The sequence below is a fragment of the Myiozetetes cayanensis genome, unplaced genomic scaffold, assembly GCF_022539395.1.
Source record: "Myiozetetes cayanensis isolate MyiCay16 unplaced genomic scaffold, myiCay2020 scf6-25, whole genome shotgun sequence".
NCBI lineage: Eukaryota > Metazoa > Chordata > Aves > Passeriformes > Tyrannidae > Myiozetetes > Myiozetetes cayanensis.
This window is the reverse complement of record NW_026087853.1, coordinates 12347482-12374972: the sequence shown is the minus strand read 5'-3', so window position 1 is coordinate 12374972 and position 27491 is coordinate 12347482. Positions and strand designations below refer to the sequence as shown.

Below are 27491 nucleotides of genomic sequence, written 5' to 3'. Positions count from 1 at the left end.
GCACAAATCAAGGAGTTTAGGATAATGCAGGCTGGAAGACCTTGCAAGGTCTGTAGTCCAACCTCTTGCTCAAAGCTGGGTTAGCTACAAAATCAGCCTGTGCTACTCTGGGCTTTATCCAACTGGGTCTTTAACATTTCTGAGAATGACAAGGCTGAAATTTAATGATTTAGTGTCTGGAGAAAAGTGAAGATCCTGTGTTTTTATCCTGAAACAGCCTCTAATGTTAAATTTATTTTTTTCTGGTTCAGATTAAATAGAGTTATTGTATTAAAACTACTCTTTCAGAATGACAGCAACATCCAGCTCTCATGACATTTGCAACATTTGGAAGGGCATTTTTAGTAGAAAAGTTTCTCAAATATTGACAGTGCCAAGTCAGAGGTCAAACATGGACTGTGATTCAAACATCATCACCAAATCTGACCTAAATCAACACCCTGTTCATAATGAGAACAGTCTTTTTTCTATATACAAATGTTCTGTATATATTCAGCACTTCTCTCTCAACCAGTTCATATTTTCCTCATTCTTCCATTTGTCACTGGAGTCCAGCCATTCTGTTCTTCTCCATCTCAGTTATAACTATTTTACACAGAGATAATACCTTTTGTCAGAATCATCCCAGTTATTGAATGGGATGTGTAAAAAGCATTGAAAAATAACATACAAGGTTATTTAAGGCTAAAAGGTATGGGATTTTTTTAGGAACTTATAACCCTGGAGAGTCTAAAGTAAGAACATTCAAAATTTCCACTTGGAAAAAAATGTTATGACAAGTGCTTCATTGCACTTGATTGGGCTTGTGCTCTCTCCACATCCTTCTTTAGTTGATTACAATAGACTGTATTGGAACTGAGTGGCTTCATCTCCCACCCAGGGAGAAAAATTAGTAGCCTCTTCTCACCTCAGTCCCATTGTTATTGAAGTAAGTATTTTAACAGAACAACTTTTTTTTCCCATTTTTCCTGACACAGTTGATGGAGATACCCTTAATGATAACAGCAGAGCAAGAGCTTCTTTCCATTGTGTGCTTCAAGTACACACACTGAAGAGTATCTAAAAATTACAGTTTTGAGAGGTAACTCCTCCATATATTTTCTTTATTGCCTTAATTTTCTGACAAATTATGGGGTTAATTTGTGTTAAAAATAACTTTTTATTTGGCAAGGTTGTTTCTGCCCCAGTCAAGTTCCTGAATCTGGTTCAACGTGAAGCCTCATGAGCTGTGAGGGCAGCTGTAAGGTAAAAGAGACAGTGAAGGGTGAATGAGGAGCAGGAAACATTTAAGTTAACATTGCCACAACAATGTCCGCTGATCTGCAACCTCAAATGTGCTAAACCCCATTAGAGATTCATTACACAAAAATCGGAAATTAAAAATTAAAGTCAGAGGGTCAGTAAAAGCAGAACATTTTTGGAATGTTTCTGACACTTCCTTTATCTCTCAAAAATAATTAATGCCTCCACAGTAAAACAGAATTAAAAGGAACTCTGAGAACATTTCCGAATACATTTCAGAGATGCCACAAGAGTGATATAATTCCACATTCAACCAGGCAAGGATACAAATCAAAACCATTTTATTGCCGCAAAGAGGCGTACAAGCAGTCCCATTAGGTTTGGATAGAAGGAAAAGAGTCTCAGTGAACTGGGGAGAGATGACAAAGGTGATTTTTTTCAAGAGTAAAGGTTGCAAGAAGAGCAGGTTGAAATAGAAGCTTTGAAGATAATCCTTATGGAGAAGGTAAAGAATTTGTAAAAAGAATATCTTGTCCATATTTTTGTTGATACTTAGCTCTGAGTGTAAGTCCATCACAGAAGCTGACCTCAGTCTTCCAGCACACCTTTGGGTTCTTGCTGAGCAATGCCTTTGCTTATGCTACCCATCACATGTGCTTCAGGCCTGCTAGACCTGTAGGTCTGGAGCTGAAGGAGAAATTATGCATTGAGATTCTTTTGTTATAACCTCTTACAAAATAAAACTGGTTCTATTAAGCTTACACTCCAAGCTCCTGAGAGTAGCAGTGGTACTCACACAGGGTCAGCAGGACACAGTCTTCCTTGCATGCACCACACTGCTGGGGATCAACCTTACCTACAGCAGCTTTCAAACTCCTGATATTTCCCGTTTCAGTCACAGCAGATCTGTCAGGCAGACACCTTTTTTCTTCTCATGGTTCTGATAGTTCCTCTGTTAAATTTGGGGCTTTTACACTAGCACAAAGAAGCAAGGCTGCCAGGCTAACAGGCGCCACCAGCAAACAGCTGGCTGCCCAAGCTGGGCTCAGAGATATTCAGGAGGACAAACCCACACAAAAAATGCATAGTGTCAAAGCAGGATTGGCTCTGCACAGAAACAGAAAGTTAGAGGAGAGGCTGTGGCAGCCCTTGGGTGTTTTGCTGTTTCTTTCTGTAGCTGAGCTGTTTTCTAAAAAGCACCATGTCACAAGTCAGCCAGTGCCTCTCTCAGTTTGCAGCCATTCACTCAAAGCCACGCTTGTCTTCCTAGCTTTTCCACTCCTCTGTGTCACTGACACCCAGCTGTATATGGAGCTGTATGGATGTATGGCAAGCCATCTGTATGCATCTGAAAACACTTTTGGCACTGACAGCACTTAAAACAAACCAGGTCATTGTAAAATTCTGCTAAGGATGCTACAGACAGGGTGTCACCTATCCTTCACAAGGCCTTGATAAGAAATCCCTGAAATGAATTGAAAACAGCTGCTCTCTAGGCAACATTCATCATGAATGATCGTCCATCACAGTAATCTCTCATTTGGAGAAAGGAGGCCTTTGGCCCACTCTTTTCTTTGTCCTTGCAAATTGGACTATGCAGGATAACACCAGGATTGGGTACCCATGCTTTTTAACATTCCCTTTTTGCTCCAGCAAAGCACATTACAGCAGTTAACACCATAATAGCATTTATCTGTTTTAGGCCCCACCTTTTGTCCCTGAGGACTAAATTGGCAAGGTTAATATTATGACAATCTCAGAATACACTAATTAGAAATTTCACACCTTGTTTCAGCAAGATGTAATCAACAAAGTCACAACAGCTTTAAAATACGCATTACAAAGTCCCTTCCTTACTCCCACGGCGTAGATTATGGCAGGTAACATTGCAATAACCTGAATACTTATTACACATTTCAGAACATGTCCTTGCATAACACATGACTGAGAACATCATAAGACTTTAAGTTATTCACTATATCTTAGCTTACAGCAAATGTTTAGCACAGTACAAGGAATGATTAACACCAGTGGTAAAACTAATAGAGTCATGAGTTCAGTAGCTGTAGAACTTCATCCAGAGTCAAAACAGATTGTCAAAAACATCCATCTGAAGCATCATGCCCTATCTGGGGAGTAAAACTGTCCTGGAGCTGTGCTCAGATCCAGTAGCAGCATCAACTGAGTTCTGAACCTTTTTACCCTGTCATTCCACTCCTTAGCTCACAGTTCTTGATCTTTTAAGGGTTTTTTGCTCCATTTTATCATATTCCCCTTCTTTTCTTTCACAGGCCCCAGCATGTATGCCTATAGCACAGACACTTTCCCTATGCACATGATATTCTAAGATTAATCACACTCCTGGACTCCTTGGCTTGCTGATAAACTCATGCCTGTCTCCTGGCATGCTCCTTCCAGTGCAGTACGTACAGGTCAGTCCTTGAACAGAACAACATCCCACAGGGTTACCAGGCAATACCAAGTGCACTAGTGACTCTGCCCAGCCCTCAGAGCTTTCAGAGTATGTTACTCTTGACCACCACCTTTTCGGAGTCTTTCTCCACTTGCCTGTAATGACAATTCAACAGTCCATCAACTACAGTTGATTAGCCCCTTGGTCCCAGTCCCTCTGCAAGGGTTCTTCATTTGCAGCATTGGCAGGATCTGCCCATCACTCACCCAAAGTACCCCTGCATGAGCTGACCCCAAAGTCTTCCTCCCTCAGTGAGGGCAGTGACTACAAGAGGCACAGGGCTGATTGCCTCCCACACAGCGCACCCTGCAGCCCTCCTCTGTGGAAAGGTTGCCTTTTGTACCCAATGCTATTAGCAAAAATATTCTAAACCAACATGAGATAATGTCTGACGGTGGGGTTAGTGACTGTCAGGGGGGAGGTAACTCACAGTAGGAGGTGCACAGCATCGAGGTCAAATTCAGCCCTCAGAGGCATCACTCAGAATCAGTAATGATTACTTCAGCTGGGCAGTGTTTCGGTCAAAACTGTCAGATAAAATCTTATTAAGAGTCTCTGCTGGGATATTAGGCCTGCCTTGCATTGCACAGAAAGTATTTGTAGAGAACATGTGAAAGGATCACATTTATTTTCACCAACCTATGATAAGATGGCAAATCATTTCTTTTTCTTATTTGTGGCTTTGTCAATCATAATTTATTCAGTAAAGACATACATTAAATGACTTTCCTGTGTTATACAGAATAGCACCAAGCACATCATTTTAACCCTATATATTACAGTCTGTAAATTCCTCATTAACACACTTTTCCCTGTTCACTCCCCCATTTCTATCGATGCTTTATGGAAGGGCTTGAAGTAAGGATGGAGGAGGCAGGTTACCAGAAGTCCCATGTCATGAACTTGATCACAACCTAACTAGTCCCTGCACACTGTTCTAGATAATCACAGTAATATGATATAGCTAACATTTTTTTAATTATTCCAGACTTTTTCCTTCTAAAACCAAAATTTAAAAGAGACAAATTGTAGGGAAAATATAAATCATTATGCAGTTTTGGAGCTGTTATTTGCTGTAAATTAATTCCTGTTTATTGTTTTTCTATTAGTCATATAATAAGGCAAAATCATAGAAAAAGCCCACATAGCCTTTATGACCACTCTCTGAATTACTAATGAACATCTTATTAAATATGTGCATAAATCTAACCTCAAAGCATAAAATAACACACTTAATTTTCTTCTGATGGTTCAGAGCCTGCTGACAACAGAAGAAACAGCTTCTGCTAATTGCATCACCTAACAGAATTTCTCTGTTCTCACATGACCTTTTCTTGGTCACCCATTAGTACTTCACTATAGTGAAAAGTGCCAGTGTGCATAGAAAGGGAGACTTGAAACCGCTGTTTGCAATTTGCTAGTGGCATCTCTCACAGCCACAAAAGTTGGGCTTTGAGATATCTAAGTGTTGGTGAACACCAGCACCTTGATGCCAGGCTTTGTTATAGGGAGATTAATCAGAAAAAAATATGGTTATCTGGGGTATTATTTAAGAACTCAGGACACCAAAGATATCAAAAACATCAGGACAAAAATGACTTGCAGTTAATATGAGACATAGGATGGGTGTAGCATAAAATATTCCTATGAATATCAAAAATAAAAGGATAATGGAGGAAAGTCTAGGCCTGTTACCAAAAGGAAAAGGGAAGCATTAACTCAAAGAATAATGCAAAGTTCAATGACTGCTTGGTGTTAGTCCTCTCAGAAATGGAAACTCTGATCTGATGTCTAAGGTGATTGATTTGAACAACTGAATATATGTGAATTGGAAAGGAACAATTTAAAGAGTATAGGGAGTCATGTGAAGTGGCAGGGTATAACCTACACTGGTGTGGTTCAGAAATCAGGAGGAGAAATCTTTGCTTTGTGAAACCAAGAAGAATGGAGACATCTCAGAACTCTGGAGAGGATAAAACACAATACTTATATTTTAAAAAGGCACAGATAGCAGTACCCAGGGAATATATTATGTATATTAATACCTGGAATTAAATACCTGGAAATCATGACAACAAAATATTAAATAACCAGTATATCCACATATGGAGGATAATAAAGAACCAGGTAATTCTGAACTACCAATACACACTTGTCAGGATTGAGGTTATATTGGACTAACTCAATCTAGTTTAATGGATAAAGCAAAAGCATATACAGGTTTCAGAGGGGCTTTTGGTATTGTCTGATATTTCATTCTACTGAAATATGAACAAATAAAGTCACATAAAAATGCACCATAGATGCATGTGCTATACTATACCTGCAAAGGCTCAAACAAAAATAAAATTTCTAACCCAAGCATTTACTACCCGCACTAGTTGCTTATATCTAGAAGAAGAAAAGAGTACATAAATCAGAATATTACAAATGCTGCACAGCATGCACTGCAGATGGCATTTACTGTCAGTATAAAACAAATAACTCCATATCCAGTAGACTTAGAAGCTCCAGTTAACCAGTATTAATAAAAGTAGGGGTTACTGGAGGCATATCTACAGTGTGAAGTGCTGGGGTTCCACCAACCCTTTCTCCAGATGCTGGTTGAAAACCATCAGTAATCAAAGGGTACAGGTGTCCCAAGACTGAGGTGGTTCTAACAATGGCAAGGCTAATAAAACGTGTTCCTGCATTTAGATATGGGCTTGAAAAGTTGGTGTTTTGGAAGGGTGAACCTGGAGAATGAGAATATGTCGTTACCCATCTTAACACAAATACTGTCCCTTGCTCAAGTTATGAAGGGTTGGATAGGCGTATTGCTGATGTTTTGTGCTTATTAATCCATTTTAAGTTGCCTTGTTCTTCAAAGTTCTCAATCTCACTTTCCTGTTTTATTCAGTTGACCTGTCCTATCTGACACCCCTGTTGAAAATTTTACATCACGGAGAGATTCTCCTGCTTTACTGTACTTACTAAGATATGGTCTTCACCTTTGCTTTTGATTTCAGACACTGCACTGTTTTATTAATACAAAGTACACAAAATACGACCACCATTTTTCAGTAATTCTGTTACCAACAGCCAAATGTCTATATGCATATTAAGCACTGACACTTATCAACCAACAAGTCCAGGAACCAGAATACAAACGAGAACCCCATCCTTTCAGGAATAACAAATGTGCCCCTTTTTACTGCCAACTTACCAGCTGACTAGGACAAGTGTCTTAATTAAAACTACATTTGAAAAGCTTCCAAACTATAATATAAATGGTGGTACTTTGAAGACCTGGAAAAAGATAAACAGTATTTCTGTCACCCACTCCATAGACGTTATATGAACAGATCTGAGAATCCAATTTTGCATTTGGATAATATCTCAGCATTCATTATCCAAGATCACAACAACAAAAACACGGTTATTTTGTCAGTACTGAGTGATGCTGCACACTCAACTTCTGTTCAGTTTTGGCAACATTTAAGTGCCCATCTGACATTTATGCCCATACATAGGTCCCTGTAAAATCTCAAGCTGTTCTGACCTGTAGAACATTTACAGTACAGCACCTGGTTTTCACTCTGTGCTCTTGCACCCAAGCTGGCTGACTGCAGCCTGACTGCAGACAGGTCCTGGCTTACGTGATGGTCACCATCTCTGCCAGACTGCCAACCACCCACTGCACACCTATCAGAACTGAGTTCCCCCGTGAAGGTTGTAGCACTTACCTCTCCTGTGACTCAGCTGCAGACACTCAGGAACAGAAATACATAGACAATTCTGGAGAGAAGCTGAGAAAGGCACAGTGCTGGCAAACACTGATCCTTGCTCTTTCAGCTTTCTCAGTGCAAACTAGAGCTACAACTAAATGTCTGTTGTCTCAATCATAACATTTGGGAAAATGTACAGCGCTCTTTGGGGAGGAAGCATCACTGAATTCCACCCAATTCTTGCTCTACAGAAGAGGGTGTAAAATGTTGAGGGATATGACAACTAGCAGCTTAACAATGAACAATGTGAGATATCAGGTACATCTGCCCTTTATGAGACTATGGTTATCAATTCACAGAGATAAGAAGACAAAGTAATGATGAACCTCCTCAAAGAATTAACAAAGACTTGCTGCAGCTTGGTTCTGGTGAATAAAAGCTGGTAAATGCTCTCTTCAGTTAATCTGTTCATAACAATGCTGATTGTTGCTTCATCCGCTCTGTTTCACTCTCCCAAAATTGGTCCACACAGTCCTCAGCAGTACAGTCTGTGAAACTTTCAGCAAGCACATCTGGTGTCTGTGAGAAAGCAACCCAGGGAGTTGTAAGCCTGTTCAAAGGTACACTTTTAGGACAATAGGAGAAGCAGAGGCAGCTTTTCTCACTGTGTCTTTTGCAGCAATAAGTTAGATGCAGCAGTCTCATGTCACCTATTTTTCTCTGCACAGAAATGGTTTCCATCACAACTGAAAATGTTACGCAACTGTACAACATGACCACCCAGGAGATCACAGTCAGTCCAGCAGATTTCCACAATAATTCAGGCGTGGATCAGATAAATCCATCTGAATGTGTTAATGAAGATTTAGAGAGATGGCTACATGAATATCAGCCTGGATTCCTCTGGTTTATATTTATTCTGGGAGCAATAGAAAATTCCTTTGTCCTCACTGTACTGTGTTTCCACAAGAGTAGCTGTACAGTGGCTGAAATTTACCTAGCAAACATGGCTCTTGCTGACCTAATGTTGGTCTGTGTTTTACCTTTCTGGGCCATTAATATTTCTAATAAATTTGAATGGACTTTTGGCCTGTTTCTCTGTAAAGCTGTCAACATTATGAGTTACATGAACTTTTATTCTAGCATTTATTTCCTGACACTCGTGAGCATTGACCGCTACCTGGCCTTGGTGAAAACCATGTCCCTTGGACGGATGCGACGAACGGTCTGTGCCAAATGGAATAGCTTTGTAATCTGGACGTGTGCGTTGCTCATATGTTCACCTACAATGGCGTTTCGAAATTTACGGTATTTTGAAGAATACAACATCACAGCCTGTGCCCTTGTTTACCCAGCCAGCTACTGGGAGCCTGCAAACAACAGCTTGTTGAATATTGTGGGTTTCTTGATCCCACTCTGTGTAATTACCTATTGCACTATACAAATCATCAAAGCCTTACGCAGCAGTGAGCTACAAAAAATGAAGGTAGTCCAGACAGAGAGGAGAGCCACCATGCTGGTCCTTACTGTGCTCTTGTTGTTCATCATTTGCTGGCTTCCATTCCAGATCAGCACATTCATTGACACAATCCGTTACTTCGCACCCACGCTCAAATGCCTGGAAAACATCAATGAAATGCTGACTCAGATAGCTGTTTACTGTGCCTTTAGCAACAGCTGCCTGAACCCAGTCCTCTATGTAATTGTGGGGAAGCACTTCCAGAAGAAGGCTGTGGAATTCTACAAGGGCTTGATCCCGAAGAGGTTCAGAAAATCACAGTCTGTGCAGATGGAAAACTCCCTGGACACTTTAAGAACTTCCATTTCAAGTGTATACCCAAGGAAAAAGTCTGTTTTGCCGTTACCCCGATAGCAAAATTTTAGGAAATTATTACAAGAAGAAAGCCTTCTAAACACATCAGTCTCCACTAATATCTGTCTGCTACCGATCCACAGAATAAACATGTGGTAGAGTTCATCATGTGTGGGAAATGAACAGTGTGATCTTAATAGTAACTCCATGCAGAGATCTGCTTCTAATGTTGTTGGACATTTTCCATGATTGAATCCTATTTGGTAGCTTACTTACATTTTCATGGCTGAATAATATTTGGTGCATGTATCATTTGGAATGTTTGCATTTCTAAGGTGTACATACATGTACATACAGTTCTCTGAACAGAACCCCGGCTGTTGTCAGGATTGTGCAGCTACTTATGGTACCCATACAGTGTGTTAGATTAGATTTTCAGTCTGGGAGGGGCTTGCATTTGAGTAAGTTCTGGTAAGTGAATCCCTTAGGGTTATTATTCATATGGATTTTTAGGTGTGTTTGTCTTCTGGGCTTTTAATTTCTCTCATCAGTCATCCAAAACTATTTAATTGTTTGATTGACAAAAGGTGCCTTTTTGCAACTGCTCCTGTTAGTCATCTGAGCAAGTTTGTATGGCAAGTAGCTCAAGAAAAGGTAAAGCAGTAGTGGAAGGAAAGCTGTAGCCAGCTGCATGAAGTTAGCTGAGTTTTCTTTATAACAGGAGATCCTTCACCCCTTCTACCTTGGGGTGAATGCAGGAATGTTATTTACATTCATACCTACACTTTAGCTCAGAGACTTTTTTAGTATTCACAAAGCATAACTTTAAATGTTATTTATTGTAAATATAAAAGCTCAGCACAGCAGGTATAATCTCACAAGCAGAAAAAATTGAGAATATGAAGGAGAGCACCACTTAACTACATTAGAAATCTGACTGAAAATAACAGGAGTCTCCAAAGTTCAGAGTATTCAAGAATGGCCTTTTCAGACTCTAATAATACCTATATTTTATTTGTAGAGTTAATCTGTGAGATTTTAATACAAGATAATTTTTCCCCAATTGGACAGGATTCTTGATCTAAGGTGAGTTTCACAGAATCACAGAATATGCTGAGTTGAAGGGACCCACAAGGATCATCAAGTCCAACCTTTCGCCCTGCACAGGACGTGTGCCTGAGAGCATCCTACAAATGCCTCTTGAACTCTATCAGGTTTGGTGCATGAGACCATTTCCCTGGGGAGCCTGCTCCAGTGCCCAGTCACCCTCTGGATGAAGAACCTTTTTCTAATATCCAACCTAAACCTCCCCTGACACAACTTCAGGCCCTTCCCTCTGGTCCTGTCACTGATCACCACAGAAAAGAGATCAGTGCCTCCCCCTCCTCTTCCCCTCATGAGGAAGTTGTGGACTGCAACAAGGTCTCCCTCAGTCTCCTCTTCTCCAGGCTGAACAGACCAAGTGACTTCAGCTGCTCCTCACACAACTTCCCCTCATGGCCCTTCAGCATCTTCATTGCCCTCCTTTGGACACTCTCTAATGGCTTAATATCTTTTCTTATATTGTGGCACCCAAACCTGCACACAATATTCAAGGTGAGGCCACACCAGTGCAGAGCAGAGCACCTTCCCCTTCCTCGACCACCTGGTGATGCTCTGCCTGATGCCCTCCAGGACACAGTTGGCCCACCTGGCTGCCAGGGCACTGTTGACTCATATTCAACTCGCCATCGACCAGGACCCCCAGGTCCCTTTCCACAGCACTGCTTTCCAGCATCTCATTCCCCATACTGAAATCCAAAAAGATTACATCAGCAGGCTTCCCTTGATCAGCTAGGTGGGTTGCCTTGTCATAAAAGGAAATCAGGTTTGATAAGTACACAGAGGATAAACTCAAAGTGTACTGAATTGTCTGTATACACTTTTACTTCTAGGAACTTTGGTCAAAACTGAATTGGAGATGATCTAATATCTTCTGAAACTAACAGAGCCTTTGTTCTTTTCAAAGCACTTAAGGTTAAAGCCTTTAAAGTCACCGAGGGAAATGGTGGCATAAGTAAACTTGACTGTAACTATGAGATCTTTATTCATCAGAGCCATTTAAGATGGGAAATTCATATGAAGCCTTCAAATAACTAAACCAAAAAAAACTCTAGAAGCATCCTGATGCAATATAAAGACTATCGGATTTAAATCACTGTAGATGATTTGTAAGAAATTCCCATAGTTTTTCTTTAATAATCCAGTATAATCCTTTGTCATAAAGACTCCCATTGCTCATTCTTTATATTGCCTGAGACAACTGGAGAAAACTATGATGAAACACTGCAAGGCTTTCTGTTACCTCCAGTGTTATCATTCTGTCTCATTCGTGACCACGCTGTTTAGGCAACCATTAACTGAAAGGAACTCCATACAGAGATTATTGAGGCAATGGAATATATTTCTGAGTATTTGGTACTGAGAAGTAAAATCAAACAATGTTATTATATTAGTATCACATTAATTTAAATAATGTATATATAGACACACTATTTTGCTATGCAGCAAGTATGTACAACAGAAAATAAACTACTTCAAGAAATGAGATTTCCTGGCATTTTCTTCTCTATCCTGTATCCTTTTACTAAGGACTGTTTCTCAGAAGTCCAAGTGTTGCAGTTATTTTCTTTCACTTCACATTATACCAAAGGAAATTCATCTGAAACAACAGAATTTTAACTACTTTGAAATCTTTGGGTCAGCTTCCTTTTCAGGGCCCATTTCTGAGTGGTGCTGACCACCCTCAGTCCTTTTGGAAGGATATCAACAGCCGGTGGATCTTTCTGGCCTGCAGTAGGTACAGTAGGGAATAATTCTCATCTTTCCAATCTCTCTTTTTTTCAGGTTGATTATTGGCTTCACCTGAAATGCAAAATTAACAGCTTAAAAGCTGTTACACAAGCAACTGGTACTTGCTGCTGACAGGACAGGTTTGCTTTTGTTTTAAGCAGGGTTTCAGCAGAGAAGTCAGGATCTCAGTTCAGGACTGTCAGATCCCCAGCCAATCTTTAGCCATTGAATTATCCTTTCACTCCAATTGTTCCATCAGTACTTTCCAGGCTACACTGGCTCCTTCCATATGTTGCTATTTCAGCCTCTGTAAACTGTAGTGAGTAGCGTTTGATTATTACACACTGTAATAATACTGTGATAGTACCAGGATCATTCATTAGGCACTGTAAATAACTGCACCAGAGTTTAAGCTATCCTTAGCAATCACTTTAGTACATGTGAAGTAATCCAACCAAGTTAACTATAGAGTTTCACATCACAAGGTGACATCAAAAACCTTTTGTCCTTTTCCAGAACAGATGATCAGTTACACAGATACAAAGTTGATTTGAAAACCATTTCAAAAAAAAAAAAAAAAACAAACCTGTTAAGTCATACTGTTCTGAAAAGATAGTTTATTCCAATCATTAAAGGCTCGATCTATGTTAAAAGAAAGATTTTTAAGGTTGAACTGTTGGACCAAAGAGCGAGAACTCTGGAAGCCTTTTGGATTTCTGCCACTTCTCTACATGTAATGTGTGCAATAGTCAAGCAATCTTACCTCCTACTTCATCAACATGTTTCTTTAATCTTTCTGATCAGAGAGTCTCAGTTCACATTTGTAAATTCCTATGCAGCTCTGGAGAATGTGTTCTTTCAGATAGGGGAACTGAAGATCATGCAAGCTTAAAACATAAACTAATGTTCTGTGAGTATCCCAAGCTGAAGGTGCTAACAGACCAATATATCTCTGCAGTAAAAAACATGTAACTGTTGACTCTTATAGATGTTTTTAAACTAATTGTTCACATTCGTTGAATTCATGATCCATTATATCTGTGCAAACTGTAAAATGTCATTATATACTTTCTACATGTTTAAATGAACAATGAAGTTGCAAAGAAACAATAAATTAAACCTTCTTTTTGTATAAAGTTACAGCTTCTTATGTAGACTTTTTCTAAGTAGTTTGAATGGGGAGCTATACAGTGCCTATTCATTTTACTATTTGCACAAAATGCGTAGACTTCCAATTTTGAATCTTTAAATCTCTCTCCGCTACTGAAAAAAGTTCCAAATATGGGAATGAAAAACAGCAGAAGATAAGAAACTGGATTTACAAAGAGGAGTCAGATTTGCAAACCAATATTTTGGTTCCGTTTTCATTTGATGAGCTTTGTAAGACTATGTCATTTATCATATAAATTTTAGACACAGCTGCAGTTTTGTATTCAGTCTGTGAGTAAATGTGGAACTTGGCAGCTCCTAGAGATTCACGTCCAAGCAAGGATGAATTCCAAACTTCTTTTTATTGCTCAAATGTTCGTCTTTATGGAAAAAATAACTTAAACACAGAAATGCATCAGCGTAAGCAAAGAGGAAGCTTTGGAAAGTTTGTGACGAAGTTCTGCTGTCCCATTGCACTCACCTTTATGAGTCACTTATGGGATGGTTTTTCTGAGATTGTCCTCCCATGAGTTTTTAGGATTCCTTATGTAACTTAAATTTTACATTATTTAAAAAATGTTGTGTTTAAGGTCTTCACAAAACACGTGTTTTGAAAAGGATATTTCAAAAAAGTCATTTTGGCAGAAATGAAGCATATAGCTTCATTTGAGATGAATTTTTAAACTGTTTCATTTATTTAAAAAAAAAAAGTAACTTTTTTAACATGGTAGTGTTTAAATAAAAGAAATACTTATACATTTAAAATCTTCAAATTAAACCTTGGGCCATTCAGAGTTTTCCCATGGTGATGGTATTAACTGGAACGGCTTTTTTAATTTATCAATTTTATCAGAGTTTGCATAAATCTAACTTATTACCTGTTAATGAATAAAAGGTTGGAATAAAAGTATTTATCATGATAGGGAAGTTCATAATAAGGTATCACCATTTTGCATCTCATGCTTTTTCATTTTAACTCTTTAACACTTATCAAACAAGAAAGGACCCAGTTGAAAGAATTGAGAGAGATGGTGTATGTGTTAGTTAAGCAGCCAAGGGGAGGAAAGTTTTCCTGTAAGGAAAAAGTATTCCAGTCTCACTGTTTTTTTAAAATACTTGAGAAGCCTGTATTGTTTACACAGATATACTTAAGAGAGATTTGTATTTAAAATCTGAGATGCAATAGGTATTATCTTTTTAAAATACTGCTCTAATCAGTGGACAATCAAAATCAAAAAGATAAAAATATTTATAAACCACCAATCTAAGGCTACGAGGTCCCAGTAGGTAATGAGAAAAAAAAAAAAAAAAAGCTTATTTATGGGTGTAAGCCTGAGAAAATACAGCAGTCATTGTGCACTGCTCAGAAGAAATATTCACAGAGACTCATGCAGGGGACACCTATAGTGGGGCAAAAGACAATGCTTTTCAAGAAGAGTGGAAATGGGATTTAGCAGGTCTGTGTTTCAGCAGCTGTTCCTATATATCTGTGCTGCTTTACCCCAGCCCTTTGGCATGGTTGCTCACAAAGGCTAGCAGGAAAAGGAGCTCCCACCACAACAAAACCCTAGCTCTGAGTTTGTCCTTGTGTGCATTGGCACTGAGAGAACAGTTCAGAGTTGTTGATGAAATCATTATTGTTACGGACATGGTTAATCATACAAAGGAACTTTCGATTGCCAAGGACCCATACTTGAAAGCACAGGACGACAAGAGTCATGACATATGGCTTGTATGATTTCACAATGAGAATGAAATATTTCACATGCCTTGAAAATTACTACAGCTGACATTTGGAGAAGTTAAAAAAAAAAAAAAAATCCTGGGGCTTTCTTCCAAAGTGTAACATCACACACATCGTGCATGGCCAACAAAACTCTCAGCCACCACTCAGTCACTCAGTCGTGCCTCAGGATGCATCTTTGAATTCTCTCAGTAACCTCTGTACTGCTGCTTACCGACTGTTTCTGGATTTGAAACTTTGTCTAAATTGCCAGGAAGAACAAGGAGTAGGTATGTCTATATTTTTTTTAATGCCTTGTTTTTATTAAAATCATTTATATGTTTTATTTTAAAAAACAAATTTTTGTGCTCTCAGTTCTGACCTGTGAGGTCTAGTAAGACTTTCCCTTTCTTTTTAACCATGAAAGTAACTCTGAAGGTCAGAATTAGTTTATGTGTAAAACAAAGATTCATTTTACTGAATTACCATAACTGAGTAATGAGAATTACTGGTAAAAATACTGATAGATTCACTGTAAATGAAATTCATCACATATCAGCTCAAAGTAAGAAAAGTATGTCATTATTTGTACAAAAGATGACTGGAATGTGTTAAGTACCTAAATTGAAAACCATTCTTGTCGCTAATTGTCCATTAGCACTGAATATTTAAAAATACTTAGAAAAGAAAATTGTCTTTGAGGAAGAAATAAAATTAAACAACTGAAAATAAATTGCATTTTCTGTCAAGAGGACATCTGGAGCTCTGAATTTGTAGGAGGTTTGCTGTAGCACTCGGACGCTGACTAGTAAACTGAAGAAATTTTCACAATGATGAACTCTGCAGAATCTTCAGGTACAATTGCTATGTGAACAAGAATTCAGACTTAGTTGTTACTAAACTCTATTTGCAATGGAAAATAAATGTTCCTAGTGTTTTTGGTTTACCCTCTCATGAACAAATTTGTGACTCCAGCCCAGCGATCACATCTGAGGTAACTGGTATAAGCTGACAGCAAGAAATCATCAGGAAATGGGGAAGGGCAAGGACAATAAGCAGTTCTTTTTCCTCTATATTTAGTAGAAGAAATAATTCTGATTATGTTTAACTGTTATCTTTCTTTTAAGTAATTTTTGACATATAATGTTAGAGATTTTCTGCTGTTGCTCTCATGCCTTAGGCTATAATAAGGTTAGATTACTGCTGTCTCACAAATAGCCGTTTTGATGCTAATTAGCCACTTATTTGCTAAATATATCTCATCTATAGTTTTAGATCCTCTCCAATTATCTTAGTTTGCATAAGACTGTCTGCAAACTAGGTAATATTCAGACTGTTGTGAGGGAAGATGTTCAAATCCAGAGAGCTGTTTTAACTCAGGCAGTAGCTCAGTTCCCTGCCAATATTGTCAGCTTGAGTGAGTTTATGAACTCAGATACAACTTAGCTGCTCTCTTAATTCTGCAGTGGTGAAAAATGTTTTGTACATTGGTACTAAATAACATGATGTGGAGTATTAGTACTTAACTAATTCCTAGAGGTGTCACAGAGAGAGAAGTATTGCAAGCTGCTCAGGTATAGACATAACTGAGACTGTATGTATATGTAAAAGAGATGAACCATGGTCCTAAATGCTGTTTTCAGAAACTCCATCCTTAGCTGTGCAAAAATACAGAAACTGAAAGAGCAGAGTTAGATAGCTGCAGCAGAAAGTTAACATTCACAATGACTGATAGCAAAATATTGATTTTTTTCAAATACATTCCTTTTTATGTTTGACATGCTCTACTTGCCTGAAGTGTTAGATGACACCACAGGCTCAGTGATATCTTGCATGCCATAATGATTCTGAGACTGAATACCCACAAAAAACAAGATACAGGCACTATGGTCAAGCATGGCAATACCAGAAGAATGAAGTCAGCTCTGACAACTCAGCGGATTTTCATGAGAGGATAACGTTTTACCTGTGCTCTCACTCATGCACAATCTCACACGGAGTTACCAGAGAGAACTATGTCCAGTTCTGGGCCCCTCAGCTCAGGAAGGATATTGAGGTGCTGGAGCAGGTCCAGAGAAGAGCAAACAGGCTGGTGAAGGGACTCGAGCACAAGTCCTATGAGGAGAGGCTGAGGGAACTGGGATTGTTTAGCCTAGAGAAGAGAAGGCTCAGGGAAGACCTCATCAGTCTCTACAACTACCTTAAGGGAGGTTGTAGCCAGGTGGGGGTTGGTCTCTTCTCCCAGGCAATCAGCAGTAGGACAAGAGGGCAAGGTCTTAAGCTCTGCCAGGGGAGGTTTAGGTTGGATATTAGGGAGAAATTTTTTTACAAAGAGAGCAATCAGACATTGGAATGGGCTGCCCAGGGAGGTGGCTTCACTGTCCCTGGAGGTTTTTGGGATGAGACTGGATGTGGCACTGAGTGCCATGGTCTGGTAACCACGACAGGGTTGGATCAAGGGTTGGACTTGATGATCTCTGAGGTCTTTTCCAACCCAGTTTATTCTATGATTCTATGATTCTAAATAAAGGTATTGCCAATGCTATGCAGGTCTAAACGCTTGGGAGGATGGGACAGCCTCTCTCCAGCTGAATTCAATGAAGTTTTTGAACTGGAGAAGAGTAAATTTAGAGTTGCAGAGAGTTTTCCTTCAGGCAAGATTTTGAGCATAAGATTTTGGAGGAGTTATGTTTTATTATTCAAACTGCTGACATTTGAGGGCAATAAGCTGTCTAGTCTAACAACAATTTTGAACCCAAAGTTCAGGATGAGAGAAACTGAGAAAGAGCAAAAGAATGCAAAGTTCAAATAACAAGTGATGCACACAGAGAGTGAGCAGCTTTTTCAGTTCTGGAGAAACAGGCATCATCCTACTTAAGCAGGATGATAGAATATAATAATATATTAATATATACAATAGGTATATATAATAGTATATATAGCATGGTAAATAAGAGTAAGAGAAAGGGCAGGGAAGGGTGCAAAGCTGGCTTTGTGTCACCAGCTTGACTCCCTCTGCTCTCAGGGAGATGGAATTCTCCCATATCTGTTTCTGTCATCAGTCTGGAAGAGACATACAGAAGTACTTACACTAACTTGATACTTTCCTTCCGCTGTACCATTTTAAACAACAGAAGCAAGGAGAGGAAATTCCATAGGATGCAGAGTAAGTTACATCCTTGCTAATACTGTAAACATTTCTCACTGTTGCACATAACAAGTATGGATTGATCTAGCCTATAATAATCAGTGAGGACTAATAAAGAATTTCCAGCAGTTAAATGTTTGTTACACCTCTCATGGGAGACAACTTTTGCAATTTTATGCTTCTTCTTTGCAGTCATTTTCTCTCACTTGAAAGACATCTCCCGTTCACTTCGGAATTTTTTAAAAAATGACTGAAACTCCTCTACTGAATATTCCCTCCTCAAACCAGAGTGAAAACAGAAGCAACTCAACTATTTGCCCAGAGGAGGAAGACTGGTGGGACATCGTGTACTACATACTACCCAAGTACCTCAACACTGTCTGTGCTATTGGAATGCTTGGAAATATATTTGTTCTCTTCATTTATTCACTGCACAAGGGCCCTCTGAAGATAGCTGAAATCTACCTTATGAACCTAGCTGTTGCTGATCTCATCTTCCTCATGGGCCTCCCTTTCTGGGCAGAGAACATCAGGAATGAATTCAACTGGCCGTTTGGCAGTTTCGCTTGCCGCAGCAACAGTGCGTCCATCAGCCTGAACATGTACACCAGCATCTACTTGCTGGTGGCCGTCAGCGTGGATCGCTACTGGACTCTTGTGCATACCTTGAACCACAGAGGGATACGGAGCAAAGCTGTTGCCAAAGGGATCTGCTTGCTCATCTGGTTCTTTGGCATCCTCCTCAGCATCCCAGTTTTTATGTTTCGGACTGTGAAAGACTACCCCCAGTGGAATATTTCAGCATGCACTTTGGACTTCCCCACCCCAGCATGGGAAATAGCTCAAAGCCTGGTACTCAACATAGTGGGATTTGTGTTGCCATCTACAGCGATCATCTTCCTTAATTTCTCTACCATTAGGTCCCTACAAAAAAAAGCAAGAGTACGAAGAGCACTCAGGACAAAGGACTGCAAGGGGCGAAAAGGCACAAAAGCTACCAGGCTGATCTTCACAGTTGTATTGACATTTCTTTTCTGTTGGGCTCCTCACCATTTTTTTGTATTCCTTGATATATTACACGATACAGAAGTGATCAAAGGCTGCTTCTGGGAAGAACTGATCAATTTTGGGGAGCAGTTTGCTTATATGTTGGCTACCACCAACAGCTGCATTAACCCTGTGATTTACGTCTTTGTTGGGAAATACTTCAGGCAAAAGGCTTTAGAAGTTTTTTCACAGTTTATTCCCTGTGGATTTTCTTTGAAATGGGTATCTTTAAAAGAAATGTCATCAAATTTCAAAGTGTTTCCAGTCAGGAGTAGTTTAACCTAATGGTTATTGTCTCCATCTTCATTTTTGTATTATAACTTATTTAATGCCATTGTAAATGACATTAAAAATTAATATGAATTGCACTGAACTGCCATTCGCAGACTACGATAATTATCTACTAAAGTAACTCACTTGATTGCTTATTTGTTCTCAGGTTTACTTTTTTGTATCTGTGTTATCCATCCAAATGCATAAAGTGATACCGGAATTTTATACCAAAATCTGTTGTACCAATTACCAGTGGCTTGAAAGAAAAACTGTTGGACAAGATACCAGAAAATATTACAGAAAACCATAAGCCAGCTGAACATTTTTCTTCATTGTATCTGTGATGACAGCTATTATACCACCTAAAACACCGTTCATAAAATTGCAACAGGTGTTACAGAGCAAATACAAGCTTAATCTTTAGCTGATAATTGCATTTGACCAATTATAGAATAGCTCCAGTTATTTTGAACAATATTTTAACTGGTTTGCATTTTCACAGTAACATACGGAAAATCTGAATATTTTTTTGTGCATTTCAATTACATTCAGCACATAAATATTATAAACGATGATTTTTTACAAAGAAATTATACATAAGCTGTAAAAAAGCAATGTAACACAGTAGCCTCCTCAAAATCTGACTTTTTTTGATCTGGTAAAATGTTACACAATTGCTCCTCAAGTGCATAAAGATTCTTTCTATTTTTTATGTGTGAAAATATCTGTGATTGCCATTGATAATCTATTGATTTAGAATATCTTTCATCTGAGGCAAATCCTTAGAGACATATTTATATTTTTATGAATAAAAATTAATAAACTGTGTAACATCTCATTTTTTATCATAGTTTTTTTTCTTTCTTATATTTTATTTTTGTATTTTGTTTCTTTTCCCTGTTTCTCTGGGGAAGAGCAAATATATAGTTCTGTGATTAAAAATCCTTATTGCTACCAAAATACAGACTCTGGTAGTAGAAGAAAACTTCTCTTCCATCACAGCCAAAATTGCAGAGTAGACTTAAGGCAACTGAGATATCTGTTTCTACAGAAGTATGTGTATGTACAAATGTGAAAAAAATATAGTGCAGCCTGTTCATCCATAAAGATATTGAGAGCAGAAAGGAGCAAATTTATTTTATAACAATTTGTATAACAATTCATTTCATTAGTCATTATAAAGTCTGTTTAGTCTTGTACTTACTGTAACAGCACTGCATTTTCTGCAGTTCTTTTTAGTGTTGCCATTTTGAATATGGAAATAATCTCATATTTGATTGTAGAAATCTGCCTGTTCAACTTCATTGCATTAAGATTAGTGTTAAAATTTAATGATTCTCTCAAACGTTTTGAATTTGAACAGAGGAGGCCTTTTGAAGACTTAAAAGTCTATCGTTCTTCAATGATGGTTTAAGAATTAAGGGTGGATTAAGGTATCAGGAGGAAGAATCACTCATAGCTTTACTAGTTTCACTCCTTCTGTAACAGGTGCTTTTAAAATAAATACAAGGATTAGACACCAGCAGTAACAACTGCATGTGAAGTCCCCTGAGTCATCTGAGATCAAATCCTCATTCCTATTTATTGTAAACTGTTGAACACTGTATTTATTTAATACATCCCTAGCTGAATCCTTAATAAGTAAAAAACTTTCAAGTAGAGATATTTTCTGAGGAGAAAAAAGACAAAAGAAAAGACAAAAAAAAAGGTAAAGAATAAAATAACCTGAAATCATGAAAAAGAAGGGTAGAAACAGAAGTGCCATTTTCCCACTGTGGATGAGGACCTTAAAAGGGAAAAATATTTTGCCTTGTCTGACTAACACTAGTCCATGTTATGTAATGTACACAAATAAAGGGAAAAACACTTCTTGAGTGCTGTGGTATATTTAGGGTATGAGCTAATAGATTGAAAATCAGTCTGAAATCTGAATTTAATGGAAAACCTCTTGTTTCCTGCAGTGGGCAAGCAATGAGGGCTTTCCTGAAAGTCCTGCCCTTTTACATATACACAACTGTCAGGACAAGCATCTGTAGTTTAAATACTGCTTAAAGCCACTTAAAAGGGTCTTGCAAATCAATGGATTTACCCTCCAATACGAATATATGTAAATGTATGCATTCCTGACTGTATATTAGGGTCTACTGCTCAATAGTGGCACTTTACCCTTTCACTGCTTGCTGTACTGCTCACTGTGCTGTGCCTGGGAACATTTCAATACCAGCCCCGGTGATGCTCCTGGGCTGGCAGGTGACCAGACACTGCTGTGTCTGTCCTGCTGGACTGCACAGGGTGGAACTCCGGCGTGAACTTGAGTTGAACGGCTGCGACATACGGATGAGTCCATAATGGAGCAGAAATCCACCTGTAGCCTGTGGAAGACCACAAACCAGAGCAGGTGGGTGCCCGAAGGAGGACATGACCCCCTGAGAAGCCCATGCTGGAGCAGGTTTGCTGGCAGGACCTGTGACCCCACAGGGGAGCCATACTGGGGCAGTTTGTGAAGCACTGAAGTCCATGGGAAGGATCCAGGTTGGAAAAGTTCAAGGAGGACTATCTTTCATGGGTGGAATTCCCATGCTGGAGCAGGGGAAGCAAAGATTCCCTTGCAGCCTTCGGTGCAGACCATGATGAAGCAGGATGTCCTCTTGCAGCCCATGGAGGACTGCGATGTGACTGTACTAATTGTGGATTTTAGCACGTAACCCTTATTGCAGCCAGGCTGGGAACAATGTTAAATCTATAACCTGGCACAAAAGGATCTGTGTTGGAGATTGTAATTAATGTGTCTTTAAATTGTGGTAACCCATGATTTGAGTTGCATGTTACAGGAATTGCTATTGCAGAAATCACCCAAACTAATGGAGGAGAAGCCTTAAAAAAGAAGTATAAGCACATCAGTGACCAGACCTGAGGTGACTTTGGTGCCCAGTAACTCCAAGAAATACAACACCTCTCCTGTCTTGAGTGACCACTATAACTGATGGAGTCCAAAGTCATGGACTGCATGAAGTCAAAGGACATTTTGTGAATATTTGTGGCCATTTTATGGACATTTTCAGGGATGGTCTATTGATTAAAGAAATTACATCTGTGTATTATATCAAAGAATGGGAATAAGTGTGGTGGTTAATGAAGTTGGAATTGAATAGTTTGGGACCTAGGCATGATGTAAATAGTATGGAATAGGTGGAATGTGCTGGTTTGGGCTGAAGTAGAGCTAGTTTTTTCCACAGTGGATGATGTGGGGTTGTGTTTTGGATTTGTGCTGAACATACTGATGATAATATAGAGATTTTTTTGCTGTTGCTGGGCAGGGTTTGCTTAGACCCAAGGCCTCTTCTGCTTCTCATACTGCCACATTGGCAAGACAGTTGGGGATGCATGGGAAGTTGGGAGGAGACACGGACAGGGCAGGTGACCCAAACGGACCAAAGGGATATTCCAGACCATATGACATCATGTTCAGTATAGAAAGTGGGAGGAAGAATGGTGAAGCAGCAGGGGAGGGAGACATTTGGAGTGATAGTGTTTGTCTTCCCAAGTATCCATTACATGTGAGGGGGCCCTGCTGTCCTGGAGGTGGCTGAACACCTGCCTGCCCATGGGAAGCTGTGAATTAATTCCTTATTTTGCTTTGATTGTGTGTACAGCTTTTGCTTTCTCTATTAAACTGTCTTTATCTCAACCTGTGTGTTTTCGAGCTTTTATCCTTCCAATTCTCTCCCTGATCCCACTGATGGGGGACTGGGGGAGTGGCTGCATGGGGCCTGGCTGCTGGCTGGGATTACACCACAACAAACAACCCAGCAGCGCTGTGTCGTTTCTGCCTTGAAGGTGTGTACGTGCAAGCAGGGAGTGAACTTAAATTGCAGCAAGGAAAGTTCAGGATAAATATTAACAAAAACATTCTGGTAAAGCTGGTGACAGGCTGCCTTGGAGAGAACCCAGCATGGGTTGTTCTTCTGAATAAGCATCCTTTTTACCTTCTCTTCTGTTACTTCTCACACTCCTGATAAACATTGTCAAGCATTAATCATTAAAAAACTTCTCTGCTGCAATACCAATCTTTTATAGTTGAGATACCAGCATCCTAAGAGCTTGCAAGTACAATGTAACTTGTTCTCCTCATCCATCTATATTGAATTTGTGTATTTTATATTTTAATAATAATTTCTCTAGGGTAAGGATTATCTTTTTTTATCTGTTCAGGTCATGCTTAACACCCAGCCTTTAGTTTATAATAGAACCCTCCTAACCCTAGAGCAATAAAGCAACATTTAGGATTCACTGAAACCCATCTTAAGGAATAGCACAGCCTGGATTTACATTTGTAATATCAAAACATTTTGACAAGCCATTTCAGTTTTACCAACTTTAACTGTAAATGTAGACAGTTCTCAGATTCCACCTTTAACAACAACAAGAACAACAGAAAACACCACCAAACTGAGCTGACTGATTTTTAAAACTGAAACTGGAAAAAAAGGCACTGATCACTATATATAAAGACAGATGCTTTTTCAGAGATTTACAGCCATGTGAGCTTCTAGCCTGCCAGGAGTCATCTTCCTGGGAAGAGAACTGTTTGTCGTGCCTGTTAAAATTGCACCATACCAAGTAAAAGTGTTGAGCCTTGGATGGAAGAAAGCAATTTGCTCACAGTACAGATGTGCTGGAGCTTTCATCAGCCAGATCCTCACATTGATGCTTAAACCCCCTGTAGTCACCTGTGACAGAGTTTCACAAGAGACCTGGTCACAGAGCAACCCAATTCACTGCCCATGGGTCCTGTGGGTCAAGGGCTGTGGATATCAAAGAAGCTGCTGGTTCACTGTCCCAGTTTTCTTCTTGGTGCACTCCCAGCAGCAGGAAAGGAATAAGTGACAAAAGCTGTGCCAAGATGGCAGGACCAGAATCAGACTGGGGAAATGGGACTATGTCTGGAGTTTAGCAGTGAACAGAGAAATATCTGATTGGAGACTGGGAGTCAAGAAACAGAAGAAAAGGCTGAGGGGAGAGAATAAATCACCTGTCAGTGCCTCTGTCAAGCTGTTTCCCCATGCCAGAACGTGAGGAGGAACAGGGAGGTCACAGTGACCAAAAGAAAGCACTGAGGGAGGAGGAGACAGGCACTGGCTGTACCAGCAAGCACACTGAGAAGCAGTGTGCATGTGAAGGGGGAAATGGCTTTGACAATGAACTGGGAAAGAGTTGGGACCTGCTGGCAAGCAAGGACCAGAGTAAAGTACAAAAAAAGGAAGAAGGAGATATCTCAGCATGTGACTTGAGATACTTTTTTCCTTTAAAAAAAAAAAAAAAAAGCCTATTGGAATTAAAACATTAAAATAAATTAGAGAAATTTGAGTTTACCAAATCAAGTATTCAAGGGCCAGGAAATATTTGACTTAAGCTGGGAGAGATGTCCCTGGAATCTCAGTGTGGCCTCCTCCAGGGTATGAGTTATATTATGGTCTTATATGACTAAGCTTTGAATATCCAACATTGCAATTTATCCACTTCTGATTTAGCCTTGTGTCACTCTGCCTCATGTGAGAGAGGAACACACTTACATAAAACAAACAATACCCTCAAGAAACTAAATCATCCATCCTGAATATTAAATAAAAACAACAGTATTGATAGCACAGATCCTGCCTCGAATTTTACAGAAGTAAATATTTGAAAAAGCATATAATTAAACTGAACAATTTGTTTATGTGAGATTATATAGAGAAAAATTCAGTCTAATTATCATATAGAATCATAACTGAAAAGATTAGAAGACATTTTAAAGTAAGAGCTAATAGAAAGAATATTGTCATCTGCACAAATGTAGGCAGTAAAATGCCCCTTTCCTGACAAACAGTAGAAACCACCTTTGGTCACTGGAAAGGAGGTGTCAAAATACCTTCATCAAAACACCTATAAAAACACATCATAGAAGAGCAGGTCAGGGCTTTGGGTCCATCAGGAGGGCAGGAGAAGAGCAAAACTGGGGATTCAAAAACATCCTACTCTGTCAGCACAAAGAATAGATGGTAAACCATGCAAGAGCTTGGTTTGGATTTGGTTTTTCTTTTTCACAAGAGAATTTGAAGCTCTAATGGAAAACAAGCCCAACTGAAGAGCATATCAGCTTATTTTAGTTACTCTGGTGTTTTAGCTGTTTTTTCCTTTCACTTTTCAGCAGTTGTTGTCCATCTCTTATTTTACACATGACTTGGAGTAAAATCCTGAGTATCTTTTCCAGCCTACTGGGCTAGATGAGGGACCTGCCCTCTCTTTCCTGAGCACAATAGAGAGCTCTTGCAACTAGTACGTTTTTCCCTGGTGGAGAACAGTCAAGGACCCATTTAGTCACATGTGTCATGCCTTGAATTCTCCAGAAGACACTGCATTGCAAATACCTATCATGCTGAGCAAGAGAAAATGTTTGCTGCCTTGCTGGAGATGCTCACTCTGCAGGTGCTCACAAAGAACCAAGATTTGACCCATCCTTGAGTGTCACCTTGGTTAGTAAGTGTGGCTTGAACAGATCCATCTCACTCTCAGGGTGAATCCATGGGCAGCAATGCATCTGGTTTTGGTTTTGGCTGGGATAGGGTTAGCTTTCTTCCTAGTGGCTGTTACAGTGCTGTGTTTAGTTTTGAGACTAGTATTGATACCAAACTGATCACAGCCTGCAGAGAGGCAGGGCATTGGTCAATAAGTCATGAGCAACTGTATTATGCAGCACTTGTTTTTCTTTAAGTTTATTATTCTCTCTCTCCCTTTTTATTTCTACTTATTATTGTTGTTGTTGTTGTAATTATTATCATTAGTATTATGTTTTACTTTGTTTCGATTATCAAACTGTTCTTATCTCAACCCACGACTTTTTTTCTGATTCTTCTTCCCATCCCACTGTCTACATGGTATCTAGTTGCTGGCAGGGATTAAACCACATCATACTGCCTTGTGTGAATAGTAAGAGGGAAAAAGCCTGCTTTAACACAGCTCCTCAGTTTCCGGCAGGAGAACCTTGTCCACACAACTTACTTTGGCCATGCTGTTGCCAGAAATTCAGTAACTCTCTTCTGCTCTCAAGCACTGGCCATGGGGAGTTATTAAATGACATGACACAGTAAAAGGGATCAATTAATCCAAAACTTCCTAGTTTTATGCATATGTGTAAGTGGTTGCAGTGCATTCTATAGGAAAACACCTTAGGAAGAAAACATCTTAGGAAGCAACTGCTCTAGAAAACCCTCTTCTGCCATCTTAATCTTGTGCACTTCAGGTTTTTTCTAGCAAAATATCCGCCATCTGCTAGTGATATTTTCTTTCAGGAGCTGAGGCTTATTTTCCATCATCACTCTAATCTACAGCTACAGCTGGGAGAGATGTTCTCCTCTGGGAAGTAATTCACACATAGAAAATTCACATTTGGCTTTCAGCTCCTGCACAGCAAATCCCCAGCCACACATTAGGGACGAAACCAGCCACTGCCATTTCCCACAGGAAGACATGGAATAAGTCTCACATCCATCACACAAGACTAACTCAACAGATGAACTCCAAGGTTCAAATCCTGAGGAAACTTTTCAAATTGTTCCAGTATCTTTTTGATGTATGAACAAATGTACATGCCAGGTAGCTCTGGAGTCACATGGGGTGAGAAAGGCTCATCATTCAGCACTGGAAGATAAGTAGAAATATTTATCTATATTTTTATATAGATATATAATTTATATATGGAGCCTCAAGCATTCTTTATCTAAGTGACAGAACTGCACTGTGAATAGCAGGTTAGAGGCTATCACATACATCACAGTCAGTTGAAGTTAGTGGAGCTGTACCTATTTTTTTCCAGATAAAGGGCTGATCCTGAACACAGATAGGGATTTGAGTGCCTAAGATTACACTATTTTAAAGTTATAAATTTTTCAGAGAAATTACACCAGCACAAAATTAGCATAATAAGCAATAGTGTCTATTTTTTATATTTTTTTTGCCATGCTTTTTAGCTATAAAACTTCTGATAAAAATCTCTTTTATGTGACAAAACTGCTGGTGCATACTGTAGAAGTTATTGGGGGAGA

At 39.3% G+C, this 27491-nt stretch overlaps 2 protein-coding genes across 2 annotated transcripts; both read left to right on the top strand.

The window, feature by feature from the left end:
- Positions 1-8137: 8137 nt before the first annotated feature.
- BDKRB2 (bradykinin receptor B2) lies at positions 8138-9295 on the top strand. Its single transcript, XM_050336379.1, has one exon. The coding sequence runs from the start codon at positions 8153-8155 to the stop codon at positions 9293-9295; it is 1143 nt and encodes a 380-aa protein (XP_050192336.1). The 5' UTR covers positions 8138-8152.
- Positions 9296-18216: 8921 nt separating this feature from the next.
- Positions 18217-19419, top strand: BDKRB1 (bradykinin receptor B1). Its single transcript, XM_050336500.1, has one exon. The coding sequence runs from the start codon at positions 18334-18336 to the stop codon at positions 19417-19419; it is 1086 nt and encodes a 361-aa protein (XP_050192457.1). The 5' UTR covers positions 18217-18333.
- The last annotated feature ends 8072 nt before the right edge of the window (positions 19420-27491 follow it).

Coding starts and splice junctions, on each gene's coding strand:
- BDKRB2 (XM_050336379.1), top strand. CDS start 8,153: ATGGTTTCCATCACAACTGAAAATGTTACGCAACTGTACAACATGACC.
- BDKRB1 (XM_050336500.1), top strand. CDS start 18,334: ATGACTGAAACTCCTCTACTGAATATTCCCTCCTCAAACCAGAGTGAA.